This window comes from Equus caballus, chromosome X (assembly GCF_041296265.1).
Source record: "Equus caballus isolate H_3958 breed thoroughbred chromosome X, TB-T2T, whole genome shotgun sequence".
NCBI lineage: Eukaryota > Metazoa > Chordata > Mammalia > Perissodactyla > Equidae > Equus > Equus caballus.
In genome coordinates, this window is record NC_091715.1 from 129,314,730 (window position 1) to 129,332,046 (window position 17,317).

Here is a 17,317-nt window from a genome sequence, read left to right on the forward strand (position 1 = left end):
AGAACTCACCTGGCAGATAGTAAGTGCTCGATAATGCTATGAGTGGTCTTATTAGTATTGTCATTATTCATAGCTATGTTATCTTAGTAGCTCTTAAGGACACTGCTATTCCATATTAAGGACATAATATAAAGATATAGGACAGTTTTACAGTTTTAGTGGGCAAGGCATTTAGTAAAAAGGCAAGTTAAGTCACATACACTTCACAATGTCCGGAAACATCACCATGTTACTGCATGTTACAAAAACTGCTCATAAAGGCAGCCTCTGTTTCCTCTTTATTCACTCAAGATTTCCATCAAAAATAGTTAACAAAGGTTTAATTATTTAAGTACTAGAACTTGCCTGGGATAGATAAGAGAGGCCTAACTGGATCCATAAGCATCACGTCAGTCGAGTGGTAACCAGATTATCGCAGTTGGTGAGAAGATTCTCTCTCAATTAGGAAATTATTTTTTCTATCAAGGGCCAATAACTACAGAAATTAAGGCCTTTGTAGCAACTTTTCTCTTTTTCTTTTCTTAACTATACCACAGTCAATTCGCCTATTTTTTTTAATTAACTGGAGACTTGTGTAAAAAATAAAATTCAGCTCCATATTAAGACCAGTTATAGTCAAGAAGAGGAAAAGAGAATAATAGAAAGAGGATAATTTAATGTGTGTTAATCACCAGATATCCGGTGCTTCATAGCTTACACCTTTTTTTTCATTTTATACAGTGTTTTCATGTACGTAATCTAATTCCTCAGAACAATCCTGTGTGGTAAGGCGGTTAGCATTAAACCGATTTCATAGATGAAATGGAGGCACAAAAAGGTGAAGTGGTTTCTCACAGCTCGCTCAGCTAAGTGTGTGGCTGAGCTTGGACTCAAACCCACATCTTCCTCCTCTTTGAAGCTGGCAATGGGGAGAAAGGAACTGGAAGAGAAATTATCAGTAGTTTTTGAGGTGTTGGCAGTATCATTTGACTCTCTTCTGCACTCTCATCTGTTCATCCTTCAAATGTTGATTGCTGATTATTTCTGATATCTTTACTGCACCATCCTCGAGACTCTATGTGAATGGAAATCTAATACCATGGAAATAATTTTCTGAGCTACAGAGATAGTGACTAAAGCAGTGTCACCCTAATAGCTCTCCACCCTTCATCTAGACTGTGGGAGATTTTCTTTCTTCCTCCTACCCCTGTTAAAAAAAAATCTGACAAGAAATAATTAGACTAAATTGGCTCCTGGGTGGAATCATTGCAATTGGCATTGTTAGAAATATTAAGACTGTTATTGACTCTCATTATCTAATCTATTTATATCTAAATGTCTCTCCAGTCTTGTGGTATTTAAATTTGTCAGTTTCCAAAATCTGCCTAATTCTCAACAGACTCCACATAAAGACGCAGTATAACAGAATGTTTCCCCGATTTCTTGTTCCTTTCTGTCAAAATATGAATGGTCTTTAAAGGACTTGCCTGCTACAGTGGGCCAGAAATCTCTTCAGATCCTTTTTTCCTTTGTTCTTTCTACCTTGTACCGAAAGAACAAAAGACCTACATTTTATGACTTTGTAAATTCATTTAAATTAGTTTCTGCAGGAATGAATCATTTATTATAGCCGTAAAAGGAAGAAAATATGTAGTCGCTTTCCTTAAGTACAGTAATTCAGAATTTCAAAGAATAGCCCTACTTGTAGAGAAGTTATGCATGTGACATAGGGATGGTTTTCTCCCAGGAAGTAAAGCATTTTGTTTAATAAGAGCCAATAACACCTGAAGAAATAAAATAGTGGATGAACTTACAATGTTTTTGGTATTTATAGTAAGTGTGGCAAGTTCATGTCAATGGGGCTATCAATTTTGAATTATTATATTAGAAAAATATTTTTTCTTACCCTCAGCAGAAATAAAGAGATGTTTTGGAAATTTTCATATAGCGTATATAATGCATTTAGATTATTAAAATAATTACATTTAAGTGTGAAAAGATGGAGGTATCTGCTTATTTAAGGAAAATATCTTTAGTTGTATTAATGCACATGACATTCAAGAAATGTATTTGAATTTGTGACAACATGGATGGACCTTGAGGGTATTATGCTGAGTGAAATAAGACAGAGGGAGAAAGTCAAATACCATATGATCTCACTCATAAGTAGAAGATAAAAACGACAAAAAAAAAAACCACATAGCATTGGAGATTGGACTGGTGGTTACCATTGGGGAAGGGGGGTGGGGGGAGGGCAAAAGGGGTGATTAGGGTCACATGTGAGGGGATGCACTATAATTAGTGTTCGGGTGGTGAACATGATGTAATGTATCCAGAATTTGAAATATGATGTACATCCAAAACAATAAAAATTTAAAAAATAAATAAATAAAATAAAATATAAATTGAAAAAAAAATAGTACTTTACCATCTAAAAAAAAAAGAAATGTATTTGATTGGACGGAATTTTAAACTTCAACATCTCTACTTCCTTTTACTAGCGCCATCACCCAATTGTTAACCAACATTGAGAGATCCAAAGTTTGGTTCAAAATGCCTGACCATTGAACTCAAAGTAATGAATAGGGGGGAAAGACAGCTAAACAGACTATAGACTGATTAAGGAAAATCCAAAACATGATTTAGAGCTTGCCATCATTGCCCTGACGTTAGAGGCTTGGTCTTTGTTCTCATATACTTTGTAAAGTCTCTTACCGTGACTTTCAGCAAAAAGTATACACCCTCTGTTTATTTATCTATTTATTTATTTATTATTGAAATGTAACTGACCTATAACATTATTATCAGTTTCAGATGTACAACATAATGATTCAATATCTTTATATATTGCGAAATGATCACCGCAGTACATCTAGTTAACATCCATCACCACACACAGTTAAGATTTTTTTTCTTGTGATGAGAACGTTAAGATCTACTCTCTTAGCAGCCTTCAAATACACAATACAATGTTATTAACTGTAGTCCCCATGCTGTCCATTACATCCCCGGGACTTAATTATTTTGTAACTGGAAGTTTATACTATTTGACCATCTTCAAACTTTCGCCCGCCGTCCCACTCCTCTGCCTGTGGCAACCACCAGTCTGTTCTCTGTATCTATGAGTTCATTTGTTGTTGTTGTTATTGTTGTTTTAACGCCCTCTATTTAAATAAAAGAAATATTCCGTCAACCAGTGACCATCACCAGGGATTTCCCCTCAGGTGTAATTTACTACAGTAGAGTTACCATTATGTAACAAGTCAGAAGAATATTTCACACAGATCAGAGCCAGTGTTTTAGTATTATATTTTATGTAGTTCCACAGACAGAAGCGGAATATGTAACTTGAGAATTTTTATTTCATTTTCTAGAAAAATGCTATATATAATTTTGGTAAATAGTGCCAAGGAAGACAATCAAATAAACTGCAATGAAAGGTTCATCTAATGTAATTAAAACTTGAGATTTCTGGGAAATGGTATAATAGATGTGGGTTGCTTGATTTAGATCTTGGACTTTAGGGCTGGAATAATATACTATTTTATTTGGTTTTCTCTTACAGATGACTTGTTTAAAGTTCACAAGCTTAAGCCAAATCTGAAGTGGCGACAGGCTTTTGACAACTACTTAAAAACTCTGCCTCCATACTACTTATTAGTATGTATTTATATGTATATATGTATTAACTGTATCAATGATGATTCTTGTCACAAGACATGTCAATGAACAAAAACTTTATCTCTGATATAAAATAGTTCTTTTTATTTAGAAATACTTGTGTCACCATTGTCTTCTCAAATTATGTGTAAGAGCTTGGAGAAGTCATGGCGGCACAAAAGAGAATTGTTTTCTTTATTTTGTTTCCTTTAACTGCCATGGTTATGTTTATAAAAACACATCTATGTTTCTCTTATTAAAACAAACATTATGAAATTGTAATTGTAATTTTGGAATTTAAGGAAAAAAGTCTGGATTCATGCATTATATCAACTTCCCTTTTTAACTCTAGAAATTCTCAATATGGGGTTTCCCTCTGAAAAAAGAAATTCTGAAGACTTTATATTTACTTGTTACCTGTTAAATGTGTCCTAGACACAGTATAAAGTAGGGGCACTGGCGGGGGAGATCCAAAAGAGTAAAAAATTACTTGACCTCATTTGGGTTCTTACAATTTGAGGAAAATATTCATGATGATTTTGAACTGGTGATATAATTTAAATCAAGATGATCAAAATCGTTTCAGAGGTGGATATGGTAAATTTTAAGCCAAGTTTCTAGAGGTGAAAAGGCAGAATCTTAAATGGTACCATTGGTGTCACTGGGAGGAGAAATTGGGGTGTGTTAGTTTTTGCCATGGCAGGAATGGGGTGTGCAATAAAATGCAATGTGAACTGATTCTCTGACTTGGGAACTAAGACTGAAAGCAATTGACCTGTTTGAATTTGCTATTCCTTGCTCTTCTTATCCCACTCTCTTCTGATTGTTTTACTCTCTGCTCCTTACCTCTCTACTACTTTCATTGCCACTTTTTAATGTTCCATGTTTGGTTTTATGTGCAGCACCTTGACTTCTAAGAAATGAATCATGTCCCTTTGCCCCTTATAACTGAACTTTGAGTATTTTAAGATTTATTCTATTCTTACTGTTGTGTATTTTGTTTCCTTATAGCCATTAAAGAAAGCACTAAGGATGATGGGAGCTCCAAATCTGATATCAGATAATTTAGATTGTGGACTTAGTTACAGTGTTATCTCTTACCTTAAAAAACTCAGCCAACAGGTAGTATTGGTAAAAACAAACAAACAAAAATCCTTTGCCCTCAGAAGTGCATTTCCTTATTCTTTAGTGTAATTGTAATTTTTCAAATTAAATGTGTATATATTTCTACACTTTATGGATTAGTAATAATGTGATTCTCTATGGCTTCTAGCTTCACCATTAAACTGCAGTTAAGGGTCTGTCAGTATCATTTGATGCTGTGCCATTTCTCCTTTCGCTTGCCAGTTTGTCCTACCCACAAGCTGGTTGATATTTTGTGGCCTAAGAGGGGCAGAGGCTTAATAGAATTATCTCATGGGTCACATTTTGTCTATCTTCAACCTAGTTTCTCCTCAAATCACATTGGGCTAGAGCACCCCCCTTTTTAGGTCAGCACACTGAGGCATGGTGTGATGAAGTGACTTGCCTGAAATTAGTTTTTAGGCAATAAATATCCATATGCTTTTTCTTGGAGAGGGGGAGATGAGACCCGTGTTCTTCAAACTGGAGGGTGATAAGCCCCAAGGGCACCTGAAGAGTGGAGTTCGACCTCCTCTCTTCTTGCCCTCCATCTGTTCCTTTACACCCCCACCTCATTCACCATTATTCACCTTGTCCCTTGCCTGCCCCTCTCTATTAGTACCTCATCCTCCACTCACCCCTACTTATCATACTTCTCACCTCTACCTAGCCCATTCTTTCAGGATGGAAATGTTTGAGAACTACTGAGTTAGAGCTTTACTGCCATACAAATGTGTTATGTTATATGACAGATTAATGCAGCAGCCTTATTTTCTTCTCGTGCACAAATGTATTCCCAGGTAGGGAACAGTCTGGAGCATTTGCAGTGACTATAATGCTTCAAGTTGGGTATGTTTAGAAGTTGGGCCTTTACAAAACAGAGTAGTAAGCAGAAAAGTGTCAGATTTCACTAAAGAACAAAAATGACTCCACAATTTGGGATGCTGACACACTTTGCTAGGAACTGGCAAAAACTTAAGTACGATCTGGAGTTTACCAGTTCCTGCCAGTCCAGTGGGCTCAGAGATGCAAAAGAAAGTAAAGGCAAACCCAGATTTCTGATCTACCGAGTGTCCCCTTAGCCCCTTTTCCTCTCTGCTAATAGATTTTTGTTGTTGTTAATGTTTTGTTTTGGTTATTTATTGATTGATCTATTGATTTATATTTTTTTATTTGATGTTTACCTTAGGCCTTTAAGGCTGTGTCGGCAGGGTATGACCACAAGGAAGAATAGTGAACAGAGTTGAAACTCATGCAGGTTCTGGGATATTCTGGGGCACATCGCTTGTATAGTTTTATAAATGAGCTTTGAGGACCCTTTATGGAAACAGACCCTTCATTTGCTCTTATCCCTTATTTCATGTCTTAATATTTTTAGAAGATAATAAACATACTTAATTACAATAAGTAGAGGAAAATTAATGAATATCTCTAATCAAACCACGAGAAATTCAAAATTATTTTGGGCTTACTGGACATTGGTGGAATTCCATCTTTTAGAGAAAAAGAAAAGATTATTACTAATTTATAGCAGCTCCAATTACTAATTTAATAACTCTGTGTCACCAGTGTTCCTTGAACCATCTCAGAATGTACGTAAATCACAAAATATGCCCAATATATTGCTACAATACACTCTCAAGCAATATTTATCAATATGGTATAATAATGTCTATTAAGAGGACTTTTTGTTATTAATAAGAAACTTATTGAGTACATATTACAAATTATTTACTTGGTAATGTTTTTTAATTGAAATAACTCTTTTTTTTTTGGATGGTCCAATATTAAAAAGAAAGTTTAATTTTTTCCAGATATAATGCCAAAGTATGTAATCTGAATTTTAGCACTAGTTTGCCTTTATAAATTCCTTTATGTCTGGATCTGAAATGAATATGTTGATTTAGACTAGACTTTCTAGTAACAAAATGTAATTTTAAATGTCTGTGAATATAATTCTTATCCATGGTTTCCATTCTCTCCATGATTCAGTCATAATTTTGACACTAGACAAGAGAAAAAAATCTATTGTTATTTATCTTTGTAGGCCCCCCCCCCATTTGCTGTGGTAGTACAGAGAAGCACAGGAAAATGTTTAATTATCCGTTTTTCTGTGATTTGCAATTGATAATTGTTCTGTGGGGTTCTTAAAGTATTGTCTTTCTTAAGTAGTAAAAACGACAGTGACAGTGTAGATCTTTTCATAACATACTATGTACTTTCATTTTAGACCAAACTAGAGTCAGAACGAATACTAGCCTCAGTGGGGAAGAAACCTCCCCAGGAAATTGGAATCAAAGTGAAAAATCATTCTGGAGGTGGCGTGTCGTTGACTCACAGTAAAAATTTTAGAAAACTATTGAAAGAAATAATCGGGGAAACTGTGCCGAGACTGACAGAACTGAATACCAAAGAATTTGCTGGCTTCCAAGTAGGGCTCTTAAACAAGGTAAATTGTAACATGAACAGTTTGTATTTGTTTGAACTTGTCTGACACGTTTATGCCTTTCATATTACTTTAGCTTTGAAATCATTACCATCCTGTTTTGGACTTCATCGTTATTAATGGGCCAGTTTAGGAATTGTCCTGCCAGAAGATGCCAATATGGGATTAAATGTACACGATATGTTTGTGGGGTGGTAATGTCTGTGAAAGAGAAAAGGGAGAGGGAAGAGGAGTAAGAGGGGGAAGCCTTCAGGCCGCAATGCTGATCTAGCATCCATGAGAGGAGTGGGGAACGAAGGAGGAATGGGTATGAAGAGCCTCAGACATGGGTGTAGCTTGTAGAAGGTCTTGGCCAGCCTGATAGGGATCTCTGGCACCAAGATTTCCCATAGAGGAGGTCCATGTTGGCAGAACTCACCTGGCCCTGACGCCCCCCACCTTTCTCAGTCACTAGCAAGGAGCAGCCTGGGCAGAACATGGCCTCTGCCCATGTGCTGCAGGAGATCCCAAAGGCCTTGCAGCTAACTGCATTCAGCTAACTGCGCTCCTTACAAGATCAGCCATTGCGTCCAGGAGGGAGATCCCAGCAGCTCACCTCCGTGGCTACCAGAGGGTAGATTACAAGCAGTGGACCTGCAAGGCTGCCACAGGCATAAATCTCAGGATTTGATGTTTTAAATGACATACTTCAAAAAGGATATTCCCAGTGGCTTTAGTGCTTTGTGGGTGTATTAGAATTCAGAACAAGGCCAGCAGGTGAAAATTTTCCACTGGGAAAATTCTACTCTATCCAATTGTATTGAATGTAGAGTTCTTCACTAGGATTTTAAGAGGGTTAAGAATTACGTTTCTATATTAAAAGCCACAGGAGTGACTGAAATTATTTGTTTCATTTCAAATAGGATTTGAAACCTCAGACATACAGAAATGCCTATGATATTCCACGTAGAGGTCTCTTAGACCAGTTAACTCGAATGAGATCCAATCTGCTGAAAACACACAAGTTTATTGTCGGACAGGATGAAGGTAAATGAGGAAAGTACTTTTTGTTGATTAAGAAAATGTCAAGCGTGACTTACACAAAGGTGTTTATTGCACAATGAGTAGGTTATTTTGCAATACTTTAATGTTTAGAATGCCTGTTTTCACTGAATCCTGACATCGCCCCAGGCACAAGTTCATTGTTCTCAGGCTTAAGGGAAAAGGTGCATTAATCAGTGAATATGTTAATCAGTGTGCTTTAGCTCTTGGAAGCCTCAGAGCAGCCCCGTGAGAGAGCTGCTGTTTTTATGCCCATTTAATGGACATGGGAACTGAGAGTGAGCATCTTGGTAGTTTGCCCAGGCTTGGTGAGTTGGAAAGTTGCAGAACCTAAGTCTGTCAGATTTTAGAAATCGCACACCTGAATGCTATCCCACCCGGCCTACTGTGATGCACTCACTCCAGAATTCCTCATTTACATGAAAAGAATGAACCTGATAGTGTCCAGGATAATTGGTGATAGTGTATAACTCCCTTTTACCATTTTGTTCATTTAATTTTACTTTATTTTATTTGTTTTTTGGGGACGGGGGGAGATTAGCCCTGAGCTAACATCTGCTGCCAATCCTCCTCTTTTTGCTGAGGAAGACTGGCCCTGAGCTCATATCCGTGCCCATCTTCCTCTACTTTATATGTGGGACACCTGCCACAGCATGGCTTGGCAAGCAATGCATAGGTCCACACCCAGGATTTGAACCGGCGAACCCTGGGCTGCCAAAGTGGAACGTGCAAACTTAACCACTGCACCACTGGCTGGCCCCCATTTTGTCCATTTTAAACAGGGTCATTTGACCATTAAAATGAGCAAATTTTAGCCTGGCCAACCTCCTGAAATAGTGTGCCAAGTTTTGTGGAAAAGGAGGGACTTTTCTAAGAAGAGAGCCTATAGCTTTAATCAAATTCTCCAAGAGGGTAAGGCTTGGTTCTCTAGGTGATAAGAGAAAACCATGGAGCCTAGGCTCTTTGAAACACAGAACAAATATGGTGTTTTGAGTTGGGATGGTCGTATGACAGATGTCAGCCCATTCTCAAACCTTGTTTGAAAGGTAAGGGAATTGCTCTTGGCCTAGTGATTTGAGCTTGTAAGCAGTAGTGATGGTAGACTGAGTAATGAGTGGGATGAAGAGAGATGATTTTAGATCCTAGAATGCTACATTCGAGATATTAGACTATTGGATGCCAAGATACACATTGCTAAGCTAGACTCTGATCATGTCCTGTCAAAAGGACCATACACTTCAGCTGTGTAGCATCTGTTTCTTCTCTGACGATTTTGCAGATTCCCTTCATAGTGTTCCAGTTGCACAAATGGGTAACTATCAGGAATACCTAAAGACATTGGCTTCCCCACTTCGAGAGATTGATCCAGATCAACCAAAAAGACTGCATACTTTTGGCAATCCGTTCAAACAAGATAAGAAGGTAGGATACCTATTTCTATGTCTGCCCAAATTGTGATATTCGTGCTATAATTCCTTTCTTCTTGGCAAGATGAATATACGTCAGAGGTTCTCCTTCTCTTTGTTTAAAAGATAAAATATGAATCCAGAGCTCTTTGTGAGTGGAAAGCAGGAGCCTCCTGATGCAAGAGTGTGTCGGTTGAAGCAAATAATAGCTGACATTTATTGAGTACCTAGTAGAAGCTGGTGTCTTAAATTGTCACATTTAATGCTCATAACTGTTATTCAGATGAGTATTACTATCTGCCCTTTAATAAAAAGAAATCAAGGCTCACAGTGGTCAAATGGCTTACCCTGAGTGACACAGATGATGAGGGTCAGGATTTGAACCCACATCTTTCCAGCTCCAGAGTTTGTATTCATTTCCACCTCTACACACTAATTCCTTTAATATTGAGATTGCCATTCATTTCCTCTCTTTCCATTATTCAGATCTCTAGTGCTTTATCTAGACAGTGATGAAGTGCTCCTCTTGAAATATGAAGTACTAGGTGATGTTGCTTTATTTGGCTCGTCCTACTAGAGATCTAAATGTGAGATGAGTGTGTGTGTGTGTGTCTGTCTGTGTGTATGTGTAAGATAGACTGACTTGACCATTGAAGCATGGAGATGAATGGGGATTATGTCTGCACTCTTGGAGGAGACCATTGGTATTATGGTGCAGACTCATGCAGTAATCTCTTCTGTAACCAAACCAGACTGTGAAAAGTATTCCACCTCACCCCAATCATCAATTAGTTGGAGTTTTTCTTAATCATTCTGTGTCTTGTTTTCCTCATTGTAGTACAAGGGATAATTATTACACCTAACTAACAGAGCTCTGTGGAGTGTTGAGTTAGCACATGTATGCCATTTAGAACATTACCTGACACGTAGTAAATGCTCAGTGAATATGTTTTCCCCCTTCTGTACTATTTTGCTTTGGAAAATGCCTTGGAGAAGCCATTTATCGTGATTTTATTCAAATAATGGAGTGCATATTCTTTGGTTATCCTTGGATGAGGGCAGCTTTTAGCTAACCTATACTGCCGGCTCTCATCTTTTATCTGTCCCCAAGAGTGAAAAGCCCCCTCCTTTCTGTCCAGCACCAAGGTGGACATATTTGAATCTCTGTGCGGTTGCCGTTAAGGGAATTACATTTTCCATCTCCCTGCCCTTCAGTATCTACATGCAGCATTCTGTACGGTGATAATCAATATTTCTTAATGAGTTTAAAGCACAAAAGCACACAGAAAGAAATTATTTCCCTTAGCAAGGGTTGATTCGGAATCATTTGTACTTCTTCAGAAAGGTAACTGGGTTTATGCCCATTTCAGTTGATGAGAATTGCTTATTTCCTAAGCTTTCTGGTTAGTCATGATTCTACTAGATTTGACCTTGGACAGCACCTTATATTTCAGTTTCCTCCTTGTTCCACTGAGACTGGATTAAAATTGAGTAGCATTTTCTGAACAGAGTCTGTGCGGGGCCTGGTAAATCTTTGGCCCATGATTAAGGCCTTTGTTGGTGATGTAACGCGTGATTGCATATGCCTAGGAAGAGTGCTTGCAGTGTCGTCTTTAATGGAATTTGTTCATTGATGTTTTTCAGGGAATGATGATTGATGAAGCAGATGAGTTTGTAGCAGGGCCACAGAACAAAGTGAAACGTCCTGGAGAACCCAACAGTCCTCTGTCATCTAAGAGAAGGCGGAGTATGTCCCTGCTGTTGAGGAAACCACAAACACCACCTACTGTAACTAACCATGTGGGCGGAAAGGGACCACCCTCAGCCTCGTGGTTCCCATCTTATCCAAACCTCATAAAACCCACCCTTGTACATACAGGTATAGAGTAGTGGTTGTGATTTCCTTATGGCTCCTAGAGGACTAAGACACTAAACAATTTTCTTTTCCTTTGTATTCATTTCTTTTGTATTCAGTTCTTGTTCATTAAGTAATCCATTACTAAACCATCGATGTGGTAGGTACAAAGGGCCCTGTGGGGAGCAGTTCCTGTTTCAAGGCTCTCAATCTCTGTGAACGGGGAGAAGATCCATACTTACATGGTAGTTAACACAAGATGGAGCAATGGAGATATGCACAGGGTTGCTTTGCCAGGGCAAGGCCTAATGAGACGTGCCCATTTGGATTGCTGCACACATCGGAATGATAAAGCAGGTTCCCGAGGCAGTAGGAGCAAATGGGCTCAATAAGAAGATGGGTCTGCACTCGCTCTCTGTGTCCTCATCTCCTCTTCATGCTCTGCTCCAGTGCAGTCCGGCCCTGCCTCCTGCACACCACTGAAACAGGTCTCATCAGGGTCCCCAGTCTGCCACAGGTTGCCATTCCTTCTCAGCAGTATTTGACACAGTCGTTCACTCTCTCCTCTGTGGAAACTTTCTTGGGTTCCCAGACCCCACAAACTCCTGGTTTTCTTTTCCCTTTCATAGAAAGGGAATCCTTTTCATCCTCTTTTTCTGGTTTCTCCCCTTCCTTCCCGCTTCTAAATAATGCAGGGACCCAGCAAGGCTCCATCCTGGATCTGCTCCTCGTCACTGCAGTCTCTCCATAGGGGATCCCATGAAGGCCTGGGGCTTTAAAGAAGATGTACATGTCAACACCTTGGATATTTATACCTCTAGACTACAACTTGCTCCAAACTCCAGACTCAAATTTACCTGTGGACATGGTATCTCTCCTTAGGTGTCTAACAGACATATAAAACTCAGTAGGTTTCATGTGTTTCAGCTGAACTTTTGACCTTCCCTCTCTCCAAAACAGCTCATCTTGCAGCCTTCCCCAGTGCAGTTAATAACACCATCCAGTGGTGTGCTGGTAACGCTGTAACAGCCGACTGCCCACAGGTGTGGGGTTGGGAGGGTGGAGAAGCCCTGGATGGTAACGCTTGCAGATTTCCAGTGTAAATAATGCCAGCGTTATCGATGTCAGGCTATCAGCGTGAGGTCACTGAGCCAGATTGGGAAGAGTTGAACACAATCCACTCTCACGAGCAATTGTGCACTGGCACCTGCACACCCCTGGCACTATTTTTTACCCAGTGGTTCAGGTGAAAATCTTAGAGTTACCATAATTTCTCTTTTATTTTATCACTTCCATCCATTAGCAAGTCCAGGCAACTTGATGACCAATATAAATCCTGCATCCCACCGTTTCTCTCTCTCTCTCCAGTCGAGGCTGCCATCAGCTGTCACCAAGCTACTCCAGTAGGTTCTTACCTGATTTCCCTGCTTCCCATCGTCACCTCATCTAAACCATTTTTTGACCTGCAGCCAGAGTGATAGTGTGGCCACAGAAATCAGATCACGCCATGTCCATCCTGAAAACCCGTCATCAACTTTCCTATCCTCAGAACAGAATCTGGACTCCCTACTACAGTCTATAAACTCTGCACATCTTGGCCCTGCCATCCTCTCCTAACTCATGTCCTGTGGGTCTCCTCCTTGCTCTCTTTGCCTCTGTCCTTTGCTCTGTGTTCCCGGCTCGTCCTCTCCTGCGGGCCCTGCGCTTGCTGTTACCGCAGCCTGGAACTCTTCCTCTGCCTGTGCACAGGCCGGCTCTTTCTCCTCCTCCAAGCTCTGCCCAAAGGACGTCTCCCCAGAAGGCCCTGCTGGACCACGTGGTCCATAGAGGCTCCCTCTCCTGCTGTCTGTCACATCCCTGCTTACTTCTTCCCTAACACGGATTCAGACTGTAACGATCTTGCTTGCTCCTTGTGCACTTCCTGTCTGACATCCCCATGCGAATGTGAGTTGCCATAAGGCTAGGGATCGTTTCTGTCTGTCTTGTTCCTGGGCAATCCCCCAGCTCCTGGCACAGTGCCTGGCACAGAGGAGATGAGGAAATGAAATAGAGGTGTCAGACTTGGAGTAAAAAGAAACCCACTTCTTTGACAGAAAAGAATAATGAGAATCATAGACAGACAAGGATTTTTGGTGACGGAGTGCATATAAAGCCTTCAGATCTAACGGCTGCCTCTGCTTTCTTAGAACTTTTGAGGCAGAGAGGGGAGAGGTTGAGGGCAGCCCACATCATCTGGTGTCAAGCTCAGTAAAGCATGCATTTTATAGGTGAATTATAGAAATCATGACATCAAGTGAGAATTGCTGCTTTTCAGCTTGTAAAGCACAAGCTGCCACTAAACCAGGAGTGCAGGATTTGAGGATGTTTATTAGCTGTGCCGTCTTACTTGGTTTCCATGTGTATTCATAGTGCCATGAAGAGAAAAAAGTGGTCTTATTGTATTATCTTCCTGAGCTCAATTTGAGGGGGGTCTCCGACTCCATCTGGTACATCCTCTTCTTTTATGAAACAAATAATTTCCTCAAAACTGAGGAGCACCAGGATCTGCCTGTGGGGTTGATAGAACACACCTACCTCACAGCTCAACTTCTTAATTTGATTTCCAGATGTTACTGTCATTCACGATGTCCATGAGGAGAAGACGGAAAATGGTCAAACCCCACCAGATGGCTTCTTGTCAAAATCTGCTGCACCAGAGCTGATGAATATGGCGGGAGATGGGGTTCCACCCAACCAATCGGATTCTCTGTCTGATGACTTCATTAGTCTCAGGAAGGATGGCCTCATTCCCAAACCTGGTGGTAATGCACTTGTGGGAGGAACCAAAAACTGCAGCATCTCTGTAAATGATCAGAAGGTCTCAGTAACGTCTACTTTGGGAGCTGTGCCAAATACATTACAAATAACTCCTGCTATGGCACAAGGAATCAATGCTGATATAAAACATCAGTTAATGAAGGAAGTTCGAAAATTTGGACGAAGTAAGTAGTGAAAGAACACCTATCAATAATATATTGGGAGGTCCCTCTCCTTCTATGATTCAGAATAGTTTCAAGCTATCTCTTTGGGTGCATTTTTGGGAAGTGTTGGGCTTTCACATAATTTAAAGTGATTCCTCTTGCTTTAACTAAAAAGACCTAGTACACATTTTGTCTCTTTTTTCCCCCTTACTTATTGTAATGGTTTCCTTTTGCTGCTGTGGCAAGTGACCACAAACCTTGTAGCTCAAAACTGTATTATCTTGCAGTTGTAGAAGTCAGAATTCTGAAGTTATTTTCACTGGGCTAAAATGAAGGGGTTGACAGGCCAGCGTTCCTTCTGGAGGCTCTAGGAGAACCTGTTTCTTTGCCTTTTCTAGCTTCTACAGGCTGCCTGCTGTCCTTAGCTCATGGGCCCCTCCTCCATCTTCAAGCTTGCAATGTTACCAGCTTCTCTCCTCTCTAACCTCTGCTCCCATCTTTCCGTCTTTTCTCTCTGACTCTGACTCTGCTGCCTTACGTCTGTAAGGATCTTTGGGCCAAGTACTACCTTGGGCCTACATGCATAAACCTGGATGATCCCCCATCTCAAGATCCGTAACTTAATTACATCTGCAAAGTGAAATCCCTTTTGCCGTATAAGGCAACATATTCATGGGCCCCAGGGATCAGGACATGGGCAACTTTGGGGGCCATTATTCAGCCTATCATATTTGTTTAGTGTTTACAAGAGTTTCCTTAGTAGATGTGTGCAGATGTGTTGATTTGAGTGTTTAAAATACAAACTATATCTAACTTTCCACCCATGAAGAATGTTTACTGAGGATGTGTAAAGACTGAATTTTACTTCCCATTCGTATTTTTTTAAATACTGAAGTTTTTTTCTTTTTAATATCTTCAGAGTATGAAAGAATTTTCATTTTGCTTGAAGGAGTGCAAGGACCTCTTGCAGTCAAGAAACAATTTGTTGAATTTACCATCAAGGAAGCTGCAAGGTGGGTATGAAGAGGAACTCTTTATTTTTTTAAGCAGTAGGGCCCAAGGCAGCATGGGCAGAGGAATAGGCTTTGCCTTGCTTTTCTCAAACCGTGGCCCTGCCTCAGAGTTAAGGCTGTCTCCAGAAGCATTGAGATTGATATTATCTGAGTCCAACTCATTCATCCAAGTCTGTGGAGCATTCTAGACTCACCACAGTCTGAGGCGGCCTTGGGCCCTCAACTGGCACTGGTAGTATTTACTAAACCCTAGCTTTACGTGAGGATACATTTTCTATTCCCATGTAAACTGTCAATTCCACTTTGTACCCTGCACACGGTCTTACACATAAGTGCTTTAAGCATCTTTTGGTTAATGAAATTTCTCTTTATTTTTAGGTTTAAAAGACGAGTCTTAATTCAGTACCTTGAGAAGGTACTAGAAAAAATAGATTCCCACTACCTTCTCAACAATGTTAATCACATCAACAGCAGATCATTGTGTTAATGCAAAGGCCAAGGAGAAAAAAGGACAAGTGTCTGTGCTGTAGGATGGAACAGGATATTGTTGAAGCTTCCTAGAATGTTTTAGTCAAGAAGAAGCTGTGGAGCTTTTTTATTTTATGATTCTCTGACAGTAAAAGCTGGCTTTTGCCCTAAGAGTTTTCTTCGAAAGGATTAGTTTGTTGTTTCGTTGTTTCTTTTCTTCATTGAGGAAGGTGATGTTATAAATTCAGCAGATTAATTCCAGTAAACGCTGCCGGCCGTGCCATGGGCGATGAGGCTTCACTCATTTGAACTTTGGCATTCCAGGCATTTCCTGGGTGACCAGGGCCTGTGTTCAGGTGGAGCGCTGCTTGCTGCTCTTGCTACATCCTTTAGGAAGAATAAGTGTCCAGAATCCAACTGGTAATCTCGTGTGTGCCGAACAAAGTTTTCAACAATTCCTAGTTGTGCCTTTTAAACCATGCAATATTCAGGAGAGTTTGAATCAAAGAGTAAGAAAGCTGCTATTCGGGTAACTTATTTCTCTGTGGGCGGGGGCAGGGAGAGTCACCAAGCAATCTACCTCCAACTCTCTTCTATTTTGTCTAGAGACTTTACCAAGTGCACCTGAGGCTGCCCCAACCCCCGACATTTGTTCTTGCATGTGGCGACAGAAAGGCTTCAGGGAGACTTGTACATTCTGTGCTTTGGAAGCACTAAAAGAAAAAATTATGTGTATATTTCCTTTAATGTTTATACAAAGGTTTATATGGAGCAGTGTTGTCATGTTTGTATTAATTTGCAAAAATTTAAGTGTACACAGAGATTTTGACTTTGCATATATAAAATAAATCATTTTATTGATTTTCACAAGTTCATTAATACTAAAGAAATTTCGAGTTTTGTCTTTCTTGTGATTTGTTATTCCTTTTGGGAAAAAAGTGCACACTGTTAAATTAAGATGGTAACATAAGAATTTAAATTTTCAGACATCCCTCACAGAACTGAGTGATGTTGGTGAAAATGGCAGAGTAGGGTACTCTGGGGGTCAATCCCTCTCCAGAAACACTGAAAACTGGAAAAAAGGGTCAGAATCAAGTTTATTGGAACTTGGGAAGATAGTCAAAGGTTTACAACAACCAAGTGCATGCTGAATCTGGAGAAAAGCCGTTGAACGTGATGGGAAAGTTTTGTGGCATTTTAACTTATTCTTGCACACCCTCCTCTCTGGCATAGCTGTGGTCTTATAGATGGCAGCCTGCGTTCCAAGTCGGGGTTCCTGGTTCTGGAGGGAGGAGAGTGGACCTTATTCCCAAGGAATTGTGTTCGTTCGTTTGAACCTGTCCGGGGGGGCTCCCTGAAGGACTGAC

General features: G+C 39.9%; 1 protein-coding gene across 27 annotated transcripts in view; it reads left to right on the plus strand.

Moving 5' to 3' along the window:
- The window catches only part of LOC100057188 (integrator complex subunit 6-like), a 53,775-nt gene extending 36,935 nt beyond the window's left edge, over positions 1 to 16,840 (plus strand). For 8 of the 27 annotated variants that reach the window (XM_070257838.1, XM_023634032.2, XM_023634033.2 and 5 more), the window contains 9 exons: positions 3,545 to 3,639; positions 4,651 to 4,761; positions 6,992 to 7,210; positions 8,110 to 8,233; positions 9,528 to 9,670; positions 11,299 to 11,533; positions 14,116 to 14,490; positions 15,389 to 15,482; positions 15,861 to 16,840. In XM_070257838.1, coding sequence (XP_070113939.1) covers positions 3,545 to 3,639; positions 4,651 to 4,761; positions 6,992 to 7,210; positions 8,110 to 8,233; positions 9,528 to 9,670; positions 11,299 to 11,533; positions 14,116 to 14,490; positions 15,389 to 15,482; positions 15,861 to 15,969 — 1,505 coding nt within the window. In that variant the 3' untranslated portion in view covers positions 15,970 to 16,840. Of the gene's footprint in view, positions 1 to 3,544; positions 3,640 to 4,650; positions 4,762 to 6,991; positions 7,211 to 8,109; positions 8,234 to 9,527; positions 9,671 to 11,298; positions 11,534 to 14,115; positions 14,491 to 15,388; positions 15,483 to 15,860 lie in introns of those variants that run through there. The other 19 variants (XM_070257844.1, XM_070257850.1, XM_070257843.1 and 16 more) reach the window with 5 other exon arrangements.
- The last annotated feature ends 477 nt before the right edge of the window (positions 16,841 to 17,317 follow it).